The sequence below is a fragment of the Oreochromis niloticus genome, linkage group LG12 (assembly GCF_001858045.2).
Source record: "Oreochromis niloticus isolate F11D_XX linkage group LG12, O_niloticus_UMD_NMBU, whole genome shotgun sequence".
Taxonomy (NCBI): domain Eukaryota; kingdom Metazoa; phylum Chordata; class Actinopteri; order Cichliformes; family Cichlidae; genus Oreochromis; species Oreochromis niloticus.
Genome location: NC_031977.2, coordinates 34436722 through 34457521, shown reverse-complemented (window position 1 = coordinate 34457521; position 20800 = coordinate 34436722). Strand labels below are relative to the sequence as shown.

General features: G+C 40.2%; 1 protein-coding gene across 1 annotated transcript in view; it reads left to right on the top strand.

Moving 5' to 3' along the window:
* Positions 1-20800, top strand: part of rasgef1ba (RasGEF domain family, member 1Ba) — a 112121-nt gene that overhangs the window by 22970 nt on the left and 68351 nt on the right. Inside the window, exon 3 of the mRNA XM_005451512.4 lies at positions 4981-5034. Coding sequence (XP_005451569.1) covers positions 4981-5034 — 54 coding nt within the window. The remainder of the gene's footprint in view (positions 1-4980; positions 5035-20800) is intronic.

The window sequence follows — 20800 nt, the reverse complement described above, 5'->3', positions numbered from 1 at the left end:
TCAGTGGTGAGTTTTACTTGAGTACTGATGTCATATTTTCTGTCTTTGAGTTGTTGAATCCTTTTCTGGACTTTCCAACATTGGTTTGTCTTTTTAGTTCAGTGTTAATGATTTTATTTTTTTCATTTAGTTCAGCAGAAACAAATCTGATTGCAGTGTTATCATCTGAACATCATCTGTTGTGTGACTTTAAGTGGATTATGTTTTATTCATCTGTAGAGATTTTGTGGTGAATTTTAATGAAAATGTGTGCCTTTTATTTAGATTTAAATTTGCTCTAGTGCACTTGTGTGTGTATATATAGGATTTAATATTTTTATCAAAGACTACATGGCAGTTGAAACATACAGCAGTCGATCACAGACCAGTATCAAAATAACACAACAGGCTATATTTCTGCAATTGCTCAGCGTCTGTGGCCTAATTCGCTCATGACCTGATTCATGGTGAGTGACAGACTGAGTCACAAGCCCTAAGAAGTCTTTTTAAACTAGGGCAGGGGCAGCTGTCCAGAAGTTACATAAACTTTGACCAACTTTTGTAACAAATCACTCACACGGCAGAAATTAGTTAATGTATCAAGCAACCGAGAACCGAAAATGTGACGACATAAAAAAGATCAGCTGAGATGAGTTCAGCAGCTGATTTATTGTAGTGCACGATACAGAGGGGGTTTTTTGCAGATTTTTTTTTTGCAGCGTGTTCACTTGAGCTAATCTGCGCTGGCAGAAGCTGCCTGATCCTTTTTGTGATTGTTGGTGTTACATAAGGTGAAGTTTCTTTGCAGTGAAACGTCCTCCTGTCCAAACACTGAACTACATCTGCTTGGCTTCCAAATGTTCTTATACAACACCTGTCAGAGCACAGCAGCTTCTTTATATGGACATGTACTTTTTGGATCAGCTGTTAACATTTGACTAATATCACCAGACCTGTTGTCACTAACTGTAGTCTGATCTATTTTTTACAACAACCAGTTGAATATGATAATAAATCAAATGTAAAAAGTATTGGATTTTATTTGTTTACTTGTCAGAGTGATAGACCTAACATAAAACCGAAAAACAACAATGGCATAGAAAACAATGCAAAAAAATAAATCAATAAAATAAACAAAATAATAAAAATAGTTTGCCAAGATGGTAAAAGACATTGACCCATTGGTATCCCACAACATTAGCAAGTGTCTTTTTCTTTAGCCAGAAGTGACTATTCTTAGATTAGAGGATGGTCAGCTAACACTTTGTACCAGGCTGTAAACATGTATATTTCATAGCTGAAGATGGAAATTTTAGCATCTTAGTTAAATGGGGACTGACTGAAGTTGGTATTAGAAGAACCGCAGTTTCTGTGGAGGTCTCTTGTCTATAATTAGCTTTACGTATACACATGATTATTTTTAAGTTAGAAAAGTCTGACAGATTAATGTATTATTTTAAAAAATTTCTGTCTATCTTTCATTAATTAGTTCAACAACATTTGACAGGAGAGCAGCAGCAGAATACTTTGTGGGACTAATCATTTAGGATGGGCAGTAGAGGTCAGCTGGGTCAAAAGCTCCAGGTCTCTGTTTGATCGTAAACATACAAGTCCACATTTAGCAGGTCACTTCTAGTTCAGGCAACCCTGTAATCAAGATAAAAGCTCAGCTTTCCTTTTTCCTTTGGTCTCATCTTCACCTGCTTTGTAGAAGAAGTCACAGGTCAAAGGTAGAAGCACCACTTTGAGGTTTTAGTCTCATAAGCAATTATCTAATGAGTGAGGTGGCAGAACAGGGTTTGATTTTTGTTCTTCTTTGTTGCTTCTTTCTTCCTTTCGTGCTTTCTTTCTCCCATTTTGCTTGCTATCTTCCATCATTCCTCAGCAGAAGCATTAAAACAATCCTGAATGATACTCAGATTTTCACACAGGCTTCTGTTACATTAAACTTACAGTTGATGTCCTTCTAGATACCCCCGCCTCATGTGACCACAATCTCTCATTTTACTGTGCAGTCAATTCAGAATTCATCACATTCTGATGTTTTATCCAATTTGTAGGTGTTTTAGATTTGTTTGTACAGGTTAATATGAAAACGATTGCTTGCATATTAGCATTGCTTCCTCTGCTAACTAACAGGTTAAACTGGCCTTTTATTAATACTTGTTCTGAAAACTTGCCTTTGCTGTAATCCTGTAGATTAACATCTCACTCCAACGCTTTTCTGGACATCATTACAGATGCACCGAAACACACATCTGACCACACCCATCGGCAACACCAGATGTGGTCAAAGCTTTCAGCTGTGAAGCGTCCAAGTAAAGATGAGCTAAGTTAGCAGGAATTCAGGGCGTCCTGCTAAAACGTTTATTACGACCATCTGAGTGAGAGTGAAGCAGTGACATATGATCAAATCACAACTACAACTCACAAGATGAAGAGATATCCACCCTCACCCTGTCACAAAGTAATCTACTAGTATGTGATTCTGCATTTAAGCAGCTAAACAATGCTGGATGATGTTGAATTGCTGGAAAAAGGTTTGCTGAATGATACCCCCCCCCCCGCCCACCAGAAGCTGCTTTGGATTTTTATCCACAGTTGAAGTTGGTCTTAATGTTTATGTGTGTTTTTGTTTCATTGTATTTTGATATTCGTTGTTTATGTTTTGGTTCATTTAGTCGTCTTTAGCTCCGAGGTTGCCTAGTTATAGTTCTTCGCTCATTTTCATTTAGTTAAAGTTCCCCTTGTTGTCGAGTGTGTCTTATCTGTCATGTTTTATGTCTGCGTGTCTTCATGTCGTCAAGTTCGGGTCACGTCTGCGTCCCGTCATGTTTCCTGTTTATTTTGAAAGTCTTCCACTTCCCCTGTGGTGTCATGATTTGTTTGTGTCAGCTGTTTCCCCATGTTTGGCCCTGATCACCTCATGTGTGTATTTTGTCTCTTACTGTTCGTTGTCAGGTCGTCTGCCTATGTAACCCCCATGTTAATCATAGTCAAGGTCACAGTCATAGTTAAAATAATAGTTTAGTTCATAGTCTAGTCTTGGTTATCGTTTTTTGTTTGATTTATTCATGTATCAGCCAAATAAAGGCTCGCCTTGTTTTGAAACCTGGTCTCCCACCGTGTCTGCTCCTGGGTCCACCTCATCATCACACCGGCGCACCCCGCTGTGACACGTTCACTGCTTTCCCCTACATAATTCCTAAAAAGCACACTGAGCTAATGACTGTTTCCACAATCTGTTCTTTCATTTCAATTAGTCTCTGCACCAACCCATAAATGATTCATAGAACCCACCCTTAGCCTGTCTTCATAACTAATAAGGATAAGTGATATTGGGGAACAGCTACAGTGTTACGTTGGCACAACAAAATGTCAGAAAGATCTCAGATTACAATCGTCACGTTGAGACAAATGTCCTCAGCCAAAGCAGGACGCCACCATCACTGAACTGTCGTCTGAGTTTGGGAAATGCTCATGCCAACAAACTCTTCTGTACGCTGCCTCATATGGTAAAAGGAGGTTATCTTCAGAATTAGTGAAACGCATCTCTTGATCCTCTGGCCTGATAATGCAAACGGCTCCCAACCTCCAGGATTTTATCAGTTAAATCCCTTTTTCGCTAATATGGGTTAAGAGGATTTTCTCTGTACATTATTATAGCATCAAACAAGTCATTTCCTGCAATGAGATCATTTCCTATTTTTTAACTCTACACGATATGGTTGAAACTAGCATTTAGTGCTTAAGGTTTCTTGCAACAGCACATGCAATCAAACATCAAAGTGGCCTTTCCCATTGATTTCCTGTTTCTGTGTCACAGGGAAACAGGTTGGCTAATAGGGCTGTGTTATGCAACAGCATGCAGCTGCAGGCTTTTACCCAGAAATCCTGCCAGTGTTCAACTTGAGGAGAATAAAGTTGAGTGAATGCCCACCCTGATAGGGCACTGCAGGGCCATTTTTAGTTATTTTTCACTTTGATTGAAAAACGAAAAGGAAGGTTTGAAACTTTGAGTGTTGGTTTCTACCCAGGGCTCTGTGGCATTCTAGTTCAGTGTGTTTAAGGTGTACAGGAATCCCTATTAAAAATAAAATGGTGGCATAATGTGTTTTTTTTCTAGCACGGGGTTTTCTTTATTTGTAAAATTAACCTTTTTGGAGGCAAATTACAAGAGAGCTCAATCAACAGACTGTAAAATCACTTGTGTTTGCGCTCCATAATTCCTCAATGTAAACAGAAAGGAAATATTTGTCTATTGTCTCATCTCGTTGCGTGTGAATGCCAGGACAAACACGGTTAATTATATCCTTGGCTAGGAGAGCTCGCCTGTTCCTTGTAATCCACATGTTTTTGTTTTTGTGTGTGTGTGTGTGTGTGTGTGTGTGTGTGTGTGGAGATTATATCTGCTCGAAGGAACACCCTGAGTTGTGGCTCTCCTTGTTCAGCGTCGGGTCATCATCTGACTTGCAAAGGAAAGCACTTTATTCTGCTCTGTTGGCTCTTTCTGTATTTAAAGCTGCGGGTTTAATTAGCCCGTACGTGCCGCCCACATTCAGATCCACATTAAACGCAGATGACTACCATTACTCTCAGCAAAGGCACCTGTCCCACTATAATAAATTTGGATTTTTTATTAGCATCATTATTTTCCCCCGTGCCCTTGGTTTGCTCTGGCTACGATACCTGCAGCTCAGCAGGTTTGAGCTCACGCTGCTTTGTGCCAACGATTTATTTGTTTTACCTTGTTCCCTCAGTTGTGTCGGGCAGATGTGTTTGAGACTGCAGAGACCGTTATTTGGAAGGCTGATAATATGACCAGTCACTATAAAGTGTTCCCATTGTGGGTCAAAGACTTACTGGTTAATAATAATAATGATAATATGTCATTAATAAGCTACAAGACCAGGAGTAGCAGAGATGTAAACACAAAGTTCAGTCAAAAAGTTCCCATGAAAGTGAAAAAAATAAACATTCAAATCTCTTTCTTCTTTCCAGCCAGCCTTTTTTGGGACATTATCTAAGGAGAGAGCAGTGCTGGACAACAGACTGGTAAGTCACCTTTATATCATCTTCAAGCAGCTAAATGATGATACCTGCAAAGGAGGATGTGTGTGTGGTTTTTCTTTAAACTGAAAATTCCTGATTTAAAAAATTCCCAAAAAGCAGCAGCAGATGTCTGAGTGTGTGTGCAGACGTGTGCTTGTGTGTGCCCTTTTTAAAACATTGTTTCAGAGTTGCCTTAGCCTCTAAATATGGTGGAATATGATTTTTTTTTTTTGTTCGTATTATTACATTTAAAAAAATAAAACCATTCAGGCAGTCCCGTGTCTGGCAGATGGCAAGAATCTTGTCTCTTTGTTGATGATACCGTGTTTTTTGGAAATACAAAGACTTCCTTGATCTCACTCTTGTCGTGTAATGCAAATTGCAATGGCAAATACCTCAGAAAACCAATTAAGCTGCAACAAAAGAAATGATTACGGCGCGCGGTTGTTTGCCTGGCTATATCTATCAGAGGCGGGGAGTCTGTGGTGTCCTGTGCCAACTGGCACATGAGTTATTTAATTACTTAGCTCAGCGGCACCAAATGAAGCCGACAGATTTATGGATTCATCCATTACCCATCTATCAGAAAACAATAAAAGCTTCCCTTTCTGCCCTGTGTACAAAGCGCCCATGTGCACTGTGACCATCAAGCAGGATCCCCCCGCTCTGTCTGGAGGCCTTTCTCAGCCTTTAAGTAATGGGCTGCAGCAGGTGGGTGGGCGGTCTAGTGTTGATTCACAGGTATTGGAGCGCCTGATCATGAGAAACTGTTTAAACCCTTTGATACTGTGAAGAGTCAGAGCTGGTCCAATGCCAGACTGGATTATTGATGTTTGGTGGCACTTGGTTTGGGGGAATGTGGCCAAGTCTTTCAGCTGCTCTGAGGAACAAAGAACTCTTCAGTCTTCATTCAGATCCTGGTTCAAGTTTTTTTCTTTTTTATTTCCCAGGTTGAACAAATATGTTAATGTCCCTGTAACATAACTGCTGTGGTTAAAGGAGCTTTTGGGGATGACAAAAGTATACAGTCATGAACAACATGGCTCAGCTGATGCTTTTGAAGGTGTTTAAGGAAAGTTCGAGCTGTGTTTCCGTCTTTTACCATTCTCTCTGGATTAAGAGACTAACCTCTTTTTTTTTTTTTTTTTGGTGCTCTGTAGATCAGTGATGACACTGAGCTTTGTTGCATTGTGTCACATTTGTAATCTATATTAACTGTGGTCAATAAAGTCCTCCAAACCTGTTAGATGCTACCGTGTTGATTCCAGAGTCTGTGTTGCGATTGTTGTACATTTTATATTCTTTTAGGATGAACTGTTTATTTCTTTTTGCTCCAGGGTGCATGAGTGAATGAAGTTTGCTGCAGTAAAATTAAAAGTTACAAGCTGCCATATTTGTTTTTGTTTTACTCCCAGTCCAAGTCCTCACAATACTCACAGCATAAATTTACCTCCCCTCTAAGGTCTGTTGACGCCACGGCAACAGCTGCTTACTCGTTATCAAAATACATACTGTTGGGACAAACTCATTTAATACTTTAGATAACCTTTCATATGCTATAATTAGGTAATTTTAGCATACCCCATTGATAGGATAAGTGGATGCACAGATGTGCATGCAGCATTCAACCTGATATGTAGCAAAGAGAGGACAAAACATCAAAATCTGTCACAGGTTTTGAAATGTGCCGCAGGGACAGAATGCAAACAAAAGCAGAAGGTGACAAAACTTAAACTGGGAGGAAACTAGAAACAAGTATAAAGAAACCAAAAACCTGGGACATGGAGACCTGGACATGGGAAACACAGTCAGAGAAACACAGACAATCCAGCAACAAACAGAGGGATAATGAGGGAATGAGACACAGCTGGGAGAAATCGCACACAATGAGACCGCGGGACAAACTAACACAGCACACGAGACCGTCAAAGTAGAACAGGAAACGGGAGACAGGCGCAGACTTGACACTAAAACAATGAGAAGCACCGACATGAAAACATAACTTGATTAGACGTCACACAAGGAACAGAGGCCGAAACCAAGAGACTAGAAACTATAAATAACAATGAAATCCAGAGTATAAATAATTCAAAACACAAAACACTGGGTCACAGAGCCAGCACCGTGACAAAATAATTTAATCCTGGCATCAAGGAATTTCTCAGTCTCAGTTTGAACCTCAGATAATGTCTCTTGGAGTTTCCCCTGAAAGAGCTGGATGTGCCTAATGGACACGAACACATGAAGAGAGATGTGAAGTGTTTTGAGGGTCACTAATGTGACTTTTTAAGGTTCACAAGCTAAACTGCTGAGAACTGCATTTGACAATTCCAGGCTGAATTTGTAGCAGGATAATCCACTCAGGTTTCATTTCCCCTCTTTCCTTTAAGTTCTGGTGTAGGAAAGGTTTCCGTTTCTGTCCCACTGAAATCTTTGGATTTCAGAGTGACCTCACTTGTGGGAAGGCACAGGTGGGGCGGGGGCTGGCTGGGGATTATGCAAATCTTTTGCATGCTGAACAATGGCACTCTCAGTGGGACAGTCAGCCAGAGAAGACAGACGCTATGATACCACCACAGCTTTGTGGGATTAATCTAATAATAAAGCCAGAATTGTGCCTAAATCCTAATTGATTTTATTTTACCCTTCATGCACATTGTACTCATTATTGTATACTGAATAAATCCAACTCGCAGCTGTGACTGACTCTGATCACGGGCCTCTATAGGTGAACTGAGGATGCCAACCAGTGCAAAGATGGTCATTTTGTGTGGTAAAGGAAGAAAAGACTTACTTTACCCACATATTTAAATGGAATGTACTTGGTAAATAAAGCTCAGCTGAGTTCATTTCTCCGCCTTTCTGTCAAAATTTTCTCTGGCTTTCAGCATCTTGATGTTTTGTCTCAAGGTGCATGTAAAATCAAAGCAAATTGCCCACTAACATGGAGCCTAGCACAAATAAGTCTTTGATGTTACTGCCATCAACATGATGACTGCTGTAATTTAATGACAGATAATTTACTGCAGTCAGTCGTGTAGCTCTTTATTTTTAATTAAAAGTGAATAACGAGATGAATAAAACGGCATCAAATGGCTTATAATGGATTGGGAGCCTTTGACCGTTAATAGGAATGGGTATCCCATGACAACGAAAGCAGGATGCTCACTCAAAAAGAAGTACTGTGAATTTTAATGAAGGTGGATTTTAGTGGTGAGCGGAGTAGTAGTGAGTGAATAATTTCTCTGAGAGACTTCTCACTGGTGCTTTGGGTCTGTCGTGTAATATGGAGGAGTGATCACACTGTCACACAACCCTAATATCTTGTTTTTTACTTATAGTTGAAAATCCAAAGACAAGATCTGAGCTCGTAGAGAAAGATTGGAAACAAGGTTGATTTACTGGTTGAATTTATGCCTTTACCTCTGGCTATGGGCTCTGTGTAGTGTCCAAAAGAATAAGACTGCAGATACAAGTGGCTGAAATGAGCAAACTACATCCAGGCTCAACCTTAGTGACAGAGTGAGGTGCTCAGTTACTCAGGGGGGGATCAGAGTAGAGCTGATCCTCTGAATTGAAATCAGCTGGTTTAGATGGTTCGGGCATGTCCGACCAACATCAGACCCCCGGGGTAGACCCAGGACACGTTGAAGAGATTATGTCTCTTGACTGGCTCGGGGTATCCCCTGGAAGAACTGGAACTGGTGGCAGTGGAGAGAGTATCTCAGCTTAGACTGCTTCCCCTGTGAGCTGGTACTGGATAATCTATAGGAAATGGATGGATGAATATTTTTTTTTTAATATTTTCTTTTAAATGAGTCCTTTGTTTTGCTATTGTAGCTGACAAAAAGGAGACACCTGCCTCGCATGTGGTGTGGTAAAGTGTTCACCTGATGCTCATCGAGAGATGAGACACTGACAGACAAGGCACTGAAAACTACTGATTCGTCATCCCCCACAATAATTATAACATACCAAGGGGTGGAAAAAGGCCAGGAGTGATGATACATTTTAGTCAGGATTGCTATATTAAAAAGATTATTTCCATCTGCAGTAATTTATATTTGGCAGTCTGACTCCCTTCTGGGATATCCCTGCCATTCCACATGCATGTGGAAATCACAAGGCAGGAAGAGCAGCAGGAAAACTCAAGTCAGGCATTGATAAAGTCACACAGAGCATGTAAGGCGGAGCTGACCTGCAAGATGCAGGGCTGCTGTATACAGGCTGAAGCAGCTTAAATAGTGCACAATATATTAGAGTTACCTATTTGATGCATAGAAAGGTATCAGCTGAGCCGTCAGCTCTTGTGGGAAGCACTGAGACCAGCAGAGCTTGACTTTGAGGCCTTGATTAAAGAAACGAAACAAAAGCTGACATGTCGAGATTAATCACGTTAAACGCATTAGTAAGTCATCCAGGAAGATCATGCACACAATGTAAATGATGACATTAGAATTTAATTTCATTTAATGCTTTTCTTATGTTATTTATTGCCACATTAGGAATGCTAATGCTTCATATTGCAAGTAATGTTGCTTCTGGGGGTGCTCCGTTCTGGTGGAGCTACGCCACAATCGGTTTCCACATAATGTAAACAGTCATTGTTTCACTAATGTGAAATTTAGCCATTTAACTGATCCTTATGTGAGCATTTTTTTTCTTTTGTCAACAGTCAGCAACAAACACTTCCCAGCAGACTCTGAACTCATCTCGGATCACCTACAGGGATTATTTGACAGTGGCATAATCTTTATGGACTTTTGCTTGTCGCAAACGCACATGATCCATTACACAGCTCCAAACCATGGAGGCCAAACAGTTTTAGCTCACGGACCACTGGACCAGCCCAATGCGATCGCAAGCTTTGCTGCATAATGTACTTTTAAAAATATCTTTGCTTTAGTGATGAGTACGGGTACATTTTCAGTACATTCAACTGAAACATCAATGTATAAAATAAATGATGAACAGCCAGATGACAAGTGTAATTTTAGTGAAATGTCTCAGGTTTTCCACATTTTATCAGTCTGACAACATTGCATATACATTGCAAAGTTACAGTGGCAGCATTTGACTTCCTAATGGAATATGAGTGCATTTTAAATATTGCTACTGTCTTCTCTTCTCTTTTGGCATTTTGCAAAGCCATCCAGTGGGGCACACTGGAGCCTCTGACTGTGGCTCTAAACCTTACTGAGAAAACTATGATAAGAACATGCCACATGAGTGATGTGTGTATGCTAAAATACAGACGGGTTATATAAGGGCACCAGTTACATAAACATTTTCCTCAAATAAATCAGAAGCCAAAGTGTGTTCCTTCAGAGTTCTGATCTTCCTCCAACATCAGCAACCCACTGCTGGGAAAGTGTATCTGAGCCAAAACCAGAGTGCTGTATCTTTTCTCTTTAACCGTTTGTGTCCGTGTAAGAAGAAGCTAGCAGCAGGAATAACAACAACAAGGAATCCTCTTTGAGTTTATTAAAGCTCAGTACCTGGGGGTCTAATTCATGTTGAGACAAACGGTTGTTTGTTGCTGTCATCTCAAAGAACTCATTTAAGGGTTCCTGAAACTGCATACAATACAGGGATGCTTTCAGGAAGAGTAACAACATCCATGGTAGGAAGGAGGAGGAGATTTGGTGGTTTACAAACACAGCTTGTTTTTGACCAGGAAACTGTAGCTCCTGTATTTTCTGAGTAACTGCTGGAACTCGTGGATGATCATAATAAACATCTCCAAAGTTTCAAATAATGAGGTCAGTGGATGTACAAGTAATCCCTGCGAGCCCAGAAGCTCAGCAGGCTTCAGAAAGCTCTAAACGCTCAGTTTCAAAATGTTATTTTACTTTATTTCAACACAAGAAAAGCAAAAAAAAAAAGTGAAATAATAAGTGAAATAACTTTTGTGTTATTCATAATCCATCTTAGACAGAAAAGTCTAATTTCCCTGTTGTTAAGGTGGATTAGAATAAACAACTTCATTGTTTCAAAGTTGCATATATTGCATAGACTGCTGCTCTTACATTTCCAGCCATCTAGTATTTAGTGCTGCGTGGAAATATTTATTTGTAGATTGTGTTTTTAAAAACACGTGAACACCTATTCTACATCTGCTGTGGTTCACAGTGTGGTTAACTGTGATCCAAACAGGCCAAACTAAGATCTCTCCGGTTCAGCAGCACACAGAAACAGATTTGTCTAAAAATACTTGTGAGAATAAATTTTTTTGACACGTCACTTAAATTGCAGTCAAATGGAACATGTAATCCGGTTAGAGCCCATATGTGATTAGTACCAGTTGGAGGGTGGATTATTCTAAAAACACCAGACAGTACCACGAGCAGTGACATTTAACACGGGTGGTCCCAGTGGGAATTAAACTGCTGACCCAGGCTGTATTAGAGACCGGCCTCCACATGGCACCGAAGTGCCCTTTGGTGAATTAATTATGCTGATGGCAGATGTTCATAAAGATTTTAAGTACAAGTGCTTCCCCCTTTTAAAATGAGGGCTGCACGAACTATTTATTTATTTATTTATTTATTTATTTGAACCCTCCAGTAGTTCTAAAACTACCCCCCCCCCCCCCCAACCCCCGCCCTGTCATTAATTTAAAAACACCATGATGAGTAGGCAGCTAAATCACCAAAAAATAAAGAAAGAAATAGTCTCACTACTCTCCAGGTGCAAGACAAAGCTGTATGCAGCCCCAAATCTCTTCAATCTCTTCATACAGCTTAAACAACACAAATAACTTTGTGTAAAATATGCTAAGAAATGCTGAACAAACACAGTTGCTTTGCCCATGCGGATAACTCCCCTCTCTGTTGAAATCATGCTGTAATAATGTTGTTCTTTTTCTCCCACTTCCTGCTCTTGTCTTCGATGTAATGCCTGTGTGCACACATCCGAATGTTATCTTAAAAAGCATTTTCCTTCATTGAATTCTTGCTCGGGCTTTATGAAAGCTTTGACTTTACGTCTTGCTTCAGTTTTCTGACAGGGTGCCATGAATCAAGCGAAGATCACAGACGTGTTGCACAACCAAGTTGTCTGCTAACCTTCTGCTGGCATTAGGCTGGGCAGTGTCACACACACATGCCTGCAGATGTTACGTAACCTTGTCATAGCAGGCATCACGTCTCTTCTCGCAGATATCCACACACAGATAAACACTGAGCCACAGGGATGAAATTAACTGGCTCAGAGGGGGAACGTGTTTGGATGTGTTTGTGCTGAACGGTTAGCTCCTTGCAAACAAGTCTCATGGCCTGCTGGTCTTGTGATTATTAGTCACGGCCTGGACATTGGCCTGAAGCCAGGCTCGTACTTCTTTTATATGTGCGTGCGTGCACTCTTACAGATATCTTTGTGAGATCCAGTCTGAGATGTAGAAATCCGAGTGAGTAGTTTTTTTAGGAAAGTGAGTAATTTGTTCTGTTCTAACTTTTTCACGTTTCTCCAAAGGACCCTCAAACGGTTAAATAGAAGGCTAACATTGGCTAACACTTGGGGCTTGTAACTTAGTTGTAATGGCTAAGGTGAGGATGAGGGTCTAGGGAATATTGCATTCATTGCATGTGAATGAACACCTACTCAAACACATACATGAAAAGCAGCGATAACCTCTACATACTTTGAACTAAGGGAAGGAAGTGTATGTTCTGGATGTTATCGCCCAGATTAACACTTCAAGTGGTGACCACTCTCCCCTTAAAGAGAAGGATGAAAATAGCAACAGCGCTTCATGGAACATTCATTTGTCGTGTAAGGGGCGACGATGAAGGTTGTGTCTGCTGTATTGTGACGATGATGATGATGTGACACGTTACCTCCCTGACTCTGGAGACATTGTGCATCTACTGAAATCTTAAAAACTTCTCTTTTTAACAGTGCATTTACTTGAGCTGCAATTCAAGTTAATAATTGATTAATAACAGTTACCTGCCTGGTTTTGAGTTTTCCTCATACTATCCAAAAAGCTGCATGTTAGGTTAGTTTGTGATTGTTAATTGGCTTTCGCTGTGTATGTGAGCGGGAATGGTTGTTTGTCTGAAGTCTAAGCAGCGCAGCCTCATAAATGTGGTCGGCTCTGGATTTCAAATATGACAACAGGGCTTGATTTGATGATAAGAAGCACTGATTGCTGGAACAAGGTCTTATGAGTTCTGCTGTACAAGCAGGAGTCTGTTCATGCACGGCTCTGAATCTTAAAATTAGTTACCGGAAGCCACTGAAAGAATGGTTTTTGTTAGTACCTTAGCTGCTGCGTCCTGATGACTCCAAGCAAGAAGTGAGTTATGCTGTTGTAGTGTAGATGGAAGAAAATGACTAGGATTGACATATTGCTTGTTATGTCAGATTTTGGCAGTTTTAGATGAAAGAAACAGGACTGTTTGAACCCACAGATGTGAGATTCAGAGTAAAGCTATTTATATTATGTTTGAAATCTAATATCAATGGCCTGATGTGGCGTGTATAGAGTTACTGACTTTCTTAGTAAAACAATCCAGGCCAATGACGAATAACTGTGTTTTCAAAGCTGATGAAAAAGCTGTTAAAAAAAGAAATGGGTGCATATGTCTCCTTTAACCTTTTTATTTTACCAGCATTTATTTTGACATACATCCTAAAACCAAAAAAAAATGTGTGGAGACATTCCTTTACAAATACAAATAAACATAGCTGAATATTTTGCATTTCAGGAACTAGACTCGTACTGACTGACGTGTACTGCTGAAGCGATCTTCCTCTGCGGATATTTGTGCGGTGACTCGTGGACTCGATTGCTTTGATGAAAAGCTGAAGTTGGATGTTTTGACTCTGAGTCCTTAAAGCCTTTTCCTTCCACTTAACCTTCCAGCATGAAGACAAAGACCAAATCTGACCCACGACCTTTGGAGTATTATCTCTGACCAAACAAGGAGATGGCTAACTGAGATATCATTAAAGGTCTGGTAGCTTTTGAATGAAGAAGTGGACTGAGATTGTTTGTGACTCTGTTAAAACTGACATCATTCACTCTTTGAGTGCTGCTAGATACATTAGTTTCTAAATTCAAACTTTGGAACAACTGGTTATAAATCTAAGGAGATGAAAAGACGATTAAATAATTAAATGGTTAAAAAAAAGAACAGCAATATTATTTGAAGCTTGTTTTTGTCCTTACAACAAATACAGTTTATATAATCCTATTAAAATCCTTGGAATCAAACTTTCTAACACTTTCAATTGCTCTCAGCCGTTGGGTCGTATCCTGTAGGCTTTCATCTCAAGGGGTCACAAGTCCAAAAGGTGGTAAACTGCTGCTTTCAGTGGGATACTTACAAACAACTCCGACTGACTAGATTTCTTTCACATTAGGGAATAGTTGCTCTCTGTGTGCCTTAAAGGCTGAAAAATGCACCTCGCACACTCGACAAACAGTAAATCGCCTTTCCCCCTGTTAGCCTCCCGTGTGACAGAGGGTCCACATTACTACTTTGGTAAGTATGCAGATTTTCTCCCTTTTGCCTCCACTCCCTTCTCTCCAAATCCAGTAATCCAAGAGGAAATGAAATTGGCTTAGTGACTTTCCAACCTGTCAGGGGAGGGAGGCTGCACAGAGCTGCAGAGAACAGTTTAAGCTGATTAACCCCAATAAGGAGGGTTATCTTATTAAAGCTTGACTTTAGAGGTGGTGTAGGTTGGCTGCATGAATATGACTGAACACAAGAAGTTCATTTACAAATGTTGGCTCAATAGAAGCTTATATAACTTGTTTTCAGCTCAGACAAATTGTACAACAGGATTTCGGAGTCACACAGTCAGGCATACTTTCATCTGCTTACTACTGGCTGTTATTTATGCTGGACAGTTTTTTAAAAAACACATTTTTGTACTCATTTCTGCATGTAAATATTTTGCAAGGTGATGTAGTTAAAACTGCATTAATTAAAGTTTTTCCATGTTAAATTCAGCCAAATTTCTAGCATTAACAACAAAGTCAAACTGGAACAGATCCACTGTCAAACAAAATGTTGTCTGTTTTTAATATATTTTGTCTTTATGGATATTTTTATTTGTGCAAATGTTCCTCCTTATCCTCACAAAATGAAAACAGTTTCCTAGAGGCCTACAAAGGAGATGGAATGAAAACAAGGACATTTGCATGTCATGTTTTTCCAAAAAGGGAAAATCATCAGCGAATAGAAGCATGCAGGGGTTTTCATTTTAATACCAGGGTCAACATGGCTGCTGAGAGCCTGTGACAAACCAAAAGCAGAAGTTTGTTTGCACTATTTCCAACTGCTCCTAAAAAGCCAGACAAAAAATGTAGAACAAAGTCGAACCCTGGGCTTACAAAGCTGCACAGTTTTCTATAACACCAGACTTGTGCGCTCTGATAATGACTGAAACTGAAGCCTGCATCAGACACCTTTATGAGCACAGTGGTGGTAGAAACAGTGAGGCTAATGAGTTTAGGCAGTGATCCATAAGCTCTCATATTAGCTGACATTATGGGGAGGAGGCTCCAAGCATCATCTCCTGGTTTTGTCACTTGAGTGAGAAAATGATTAACCCTTTTTTGCTTCACATTTGAGAAATGCAAAATGGAAAAAGTGCTTGAAAATATAGTCTTAAATTAGCCTGATTCGTTATCTGGTATATTTGCTGTAGTGTTCTGTGATAAGATCCTGACCCACATAATAATAATAATAATAATAATAATAATAATAATAATAATGAGAAAGAAAATTTTTTTTTTAGCAACAAATCTCATCTTAATGTAACTAGATTTACTCAGTAAAACATGAGGAATAGCTGATGAAGCTATTCATTTAGCTATTCTGACTAAATCATTTGGTGCGTTATATTTATAGAAAAATGAAATGACATTACGTCCATCCATCTTCTTCTGTTTATCTGGGCCGGGTCGCAGGGGCAGCAGCCTAAGCAGAGAAGCGCAGACCTCCCTCTCCCCGGCCACCTCCTCCAGCTTGTCGGGGGGAGCACCAAGACGTTCTGCAGCGTGTCCTGGGTCTACCCCGGGGCCTCCGCCCGGTGGGGACTCCTCCCTCCCGAAATCGCTACCTTAATGTGGTGGAGGGGTTTGTGTATCCCCTATGTTGTCTCTGGGTTTTGCACCCTGGTAGGGTCTCCCATGGCAAATTGGTCCTGGGTGAGGGACCAGACAAAGAGCAATTCAGAAGCCCCCTATGAGTAAAATATCAAGGGAACAGTTCACACTGCCTGGGATGGGGTTACCGGGGCCCCGCCCTGGAGCCAGGCCCGGGGAGGGTGCCCGAGGGCGAGCGTCTGGTGGCCGGCCGGGCACAGCCTGAAACAGGGACATGGGCCTATCCCCCTGCAGGCCCACCACCCACAGGAGGGGCCATAGGGGCCGGGTACATTGTGTGCTGGGCGGCGGCCAGGAGCAGAGGCCCTGGTGGACCGATCCCCGGCTACCAAGGCTACCAAATGACATCACAGGGTGCAAAAAAATAAAAACTATATAAAATAATTTATACAGGTATAGATTTTAGATGTCAGCATCTATAGCTGTATTGTCATATTATATGAGAGGATGGTTTAGGGCATAGATATGTATCCCTTTGCATACCTAGAGTAACACTTATGAGCTTTACTGTAGTTTCTGTCGTCTTGCAGCCACAATGTCTTTATTTTTCTGTCAAATCACGTCTGAAGCTTGGGGGCGATCATGAGAAAAACAGCTTTTCTTATCACACCCGAACACAAAGCCTCACAAAGAAATCTAGATATTTGAAATTTATGCAGTGAAGACGCTCCGGGCAGAATTATGCATATATTGGCTATTAAACAAGGCAGATTTCAGCTCAAACGGGCTAATAAGCAACTGCCTTTGTTTGCCATTGTACTGTAACGAGAAAAAAATTATAATGTAAGCCCCTCAAAGGAGGGGATATTCTCACTTAATATTAAGGCGTCGAAGGGGTCGATCCATGTTTTATTCATGATAAATCATGGCCTGTGGCAAGCAAAGGCTTTTTATTCTGCTAAGTGACATTTGTTAAGTCATTTGTTAAATTGTACAACAGGATAAGGATTTGTAGATTTGCATTCTCTGGCTGGCACAACTGGAGCGGTTAGAGTTCAGAAGGCAATGACAGTTACTGCAAAGTCCAGACTAATTAATTAGGCCTGCGACCAGCTCCCTGTTCTTTATAACAAAGGCCACAAACAAGTTTGTATGTGGAAGAAATTCAAAGGTGCAGGTAAATGTGTTTTTATCTCAGTTATCAGTTTTTCACTAATTGTCCATCCATCCATACGTCAATCCAGACATGCATTCCTACATTCATTTCCTTTACCCCTTACCTAACTTAACAGGAGGGTCAGGGTTACTGAGGTAAAAACACATCCACACTTCTGGCCAAGTTAAAATGACTGCTTATCTCTTTGGACACTAACAGTGTTTTCCTAATTAATTTTTGTGAACTTTTTTTGTTTTTTGTTTGTTAGTGGATTGTTTTTGTGCAACCATAAGAAATTAAAACTTATGTAACACACAAAAGTGACACTGAGGTGATGGGGTGGATGGAGGGCTCAGTTTCATGGTTTACACCTTTAGTCATGTGGTTTAGGTTTAGGCAACAAGAGTTTAAGTTTGGGAAAAGATTGTGATTTTAGTTGATTTATTAAAGCCATCTCATCCTCGTTCTGCTTCAAATCAGTGGTTACTATGAAGCAACTATTACGTACTTAACCAACAATATAATGCTGCCTTCACAATTAGCTTTGAATACTTAAATATAACCATAGAAAATCTTTGTATGAACAGATATTATAGCGCATATAATGGCAGAAAAACATCTGAAATGTGTCACATTTTGTAGATGTGTTCTGAATATAGAAAGAACTTCTGAATACTAATACCATGAATACTAAATAATATAAAATAAACAAGTGAAAAATACAATCTAACTAATCCTTACATTTTCAAATGAAAGGTTCATCTCTGTAACTGTAACAATCAAGAGCCCTTATATGCCGTCCCATATGTTGTACAGGGAGTGCAGAATTATTAGGCAAATGAGTATTTTGTCCACATCATCCTCTTCATGCATGTTGTCTTACTCCAAGCTGTATAGGCTCGAAAGCCTACTACCAATTAAGCATATTAGGTGATGTGCATCTCTGTACTGAGAAGGGGTGTGGTCTAATGACATCAACACCCTATATCAGGTGTGCATAATTATTAGGCAACTTCCTTTCCTTTGGCAAAATGGGTCAAAAGAAGGACTTGACAGGCTCAGAAAAGTCAAAAATAGTGAGATATCTTGCAGAGGGATGCAGCAGTCTTAAAATTGCAAAGCTTCTGAAGCGTGATCATCGAACAATCAAGCGTTTCATTCAAAATAGTCAACAGGGTCGCAAGAAGCGTGTGGAAAAACCAAGGCGCAAAATAACTGCCCATGAACTGAGAAAAGTCAAGCGTGCAGCTGCCAAGATCCCACTTGCCACCAGTTTGGCCATATTTCAGAGCTGCAACATCACTGGAGTGCCCAAAAGCACAAGGTGTGCAATACTCAGAGACATGGCCAAGGTAAGAAAGGCTGAAAGACGACCACCACTGAACAAGACACACAAGCTGAAACGTCAAGACTGGGCCAAGAAATATCTCAAGCCTGATTTTTCTAAGGTTTTATGGACTGATGAAATGAGAGTGAGTCTTGATGGGCCAGATGGATGGGCCCGTGGCTGGATTGGTAAAGGGCAGAGAGCTCCAGTCCGACTCAGACGCCAGCAAGGTGGAGGTGGAGTACTGGTTTGGGCTGGTATCATCAAAGGTGAGCTTGTGGGGCCTTTTCGGGTTGAGGATGGAGTCAAGCTCAACTCCCAGTCCTACTGCCAGTTTCTGGAAGACACCTTCTTCAAGCAGTGGTACAGGAAGAAGTCTGCATCCTTCAAGAAAAACATGATTTTCATGCAGGACAATGCTCCATCACACGCGTCCAAGTACTCCACAGCGTGGCTGGCAAGAAAGGGTATAAAAGAAGAAAAACTAATGACATGGCCTCCTTGTTCACCTGATCTGAACCCCATTGAGAACCTGTGGTCCATCATCAAATGTGAGATTTACAAGGAGGGAAAACAGTACACCTCTCTGAACAGTGTCTGGGAGGCTGTGGTTGCTGCTGCACGCAATGTTGATGGTGAACAGATCAAAACACTGACAGAATCCATGGATGGCAGGCTTTTGAGTGTCCTTGCAAAGAAAGGTGGCTATATTGGTCGCTGATTTGTTTTTGTTTTTGAATGTCAGAAATGTATATTTGTGAATGTGGAGATGTTATATTGGTTTCACTGGTAAAAATAAATAATTGAAATGGGTATATATTTGTTTTTGGTTAAGTTGCCTAATAATTCTGCACAGTAATAGTCACCTGCACACACAGATATCCCCCTAAAATAGCTAAAACTAAAAACAAACTAAAAACTACTTCCAAAAACATTCAGCTTTGATATTAATGAGTTTTTTGGGTTCATTGAGAACATGGTTGTTGTTCAATAATAAAATTATTCCTCAAAAATACAACTTGCCTAATAATTCTGCACTCCCTGTATATACAGGTGTCACATGTGCGCGCATGCTTTAATGGTTTTTGGTTTATCAATAAATAATCATCTTGCTCAGAGCTCCCACAGGTGTGGGCAGCTACTTATTTTTTCCTTTTTTGGCAGCTTTGCAAAATGCCAACGAGGCTGCTTTCATTGATTTCAAAAGGTCAAGTGCTCAGTTGTTTGCAGAGGCGTAATAAGAGCGACTGTTTTCAGTTCTCTGATCCAAAGGGCCATATTGTAAAGCTGCCAGATAATTAATGACTCAGTAATTAGCACTTTTATTGTTTGTGCTCATCCATTATGTCACTGTTCCTTTTTCACGTTGCTTTGATTGACAGGGGCTTTTTACAGCGGGGTGGGGGATGCTTGGATTGTATGCATGTGGTGCGGTGTCTAATTTGCAAACCAAATCTCCAAACCTGCGAGTTATAATGAGATCGCTGTGTGGCAGAGTCATATCTATATTTGTAATGGTGTCACACACAATCTGTAAACCAGACATAAAGAAAAATGTGAAAAAGGTTAAATATGGAAGGTGAAATACGGTGGTTTTTCCAAAAAATTGGGCACATAATTTAAAGCTACAACCCTCTGGATTTTTATGTTATTATTAGTTTCACTGGTGTTACTGGTGAGAAACAGCTGTACCTGAAAATGAACCAAAAAATAAATAAATTTTTCCATCATATTTTTTTTAACCAAGTGTCAGCACTAGTCTCCGTAACAAATACATTTCATTTCACAATAAAAGCCACAGAGGTTTGCAAGACGTTTGCTATGCTAGTGTGAGTCTGGTCTGTGTGAGGGTGCTGATGACAGGGGTAGCTGAAAGAATAACTGAGGCCAGTAATTTGAGCCAATCCCAGGCCAGTCTGTTCACACAAATAAACATGATTTTAGATTTTTAGGTTGTGGTTTGTTTGTTTTTTAGTGCATCCATTAAATTGTGAAAAAAATAATTCATTTTGTGAAATTATACAGTGAAAATCAGTCAGCTGTGTGTTTTGTTTCTTTTTCTCCAGTGAATTACATTTAAAATATGAGTAAGGAGAGTGAGTCCATTACATTACCAAACCTATAAACAAAGAGCTGTTACGTTTTATTAAAAGGTTATGGATTCATTTGATGTTTCATTTTTAAATATCACTGTTATCTTGAAGATTGACATATAGGGCCA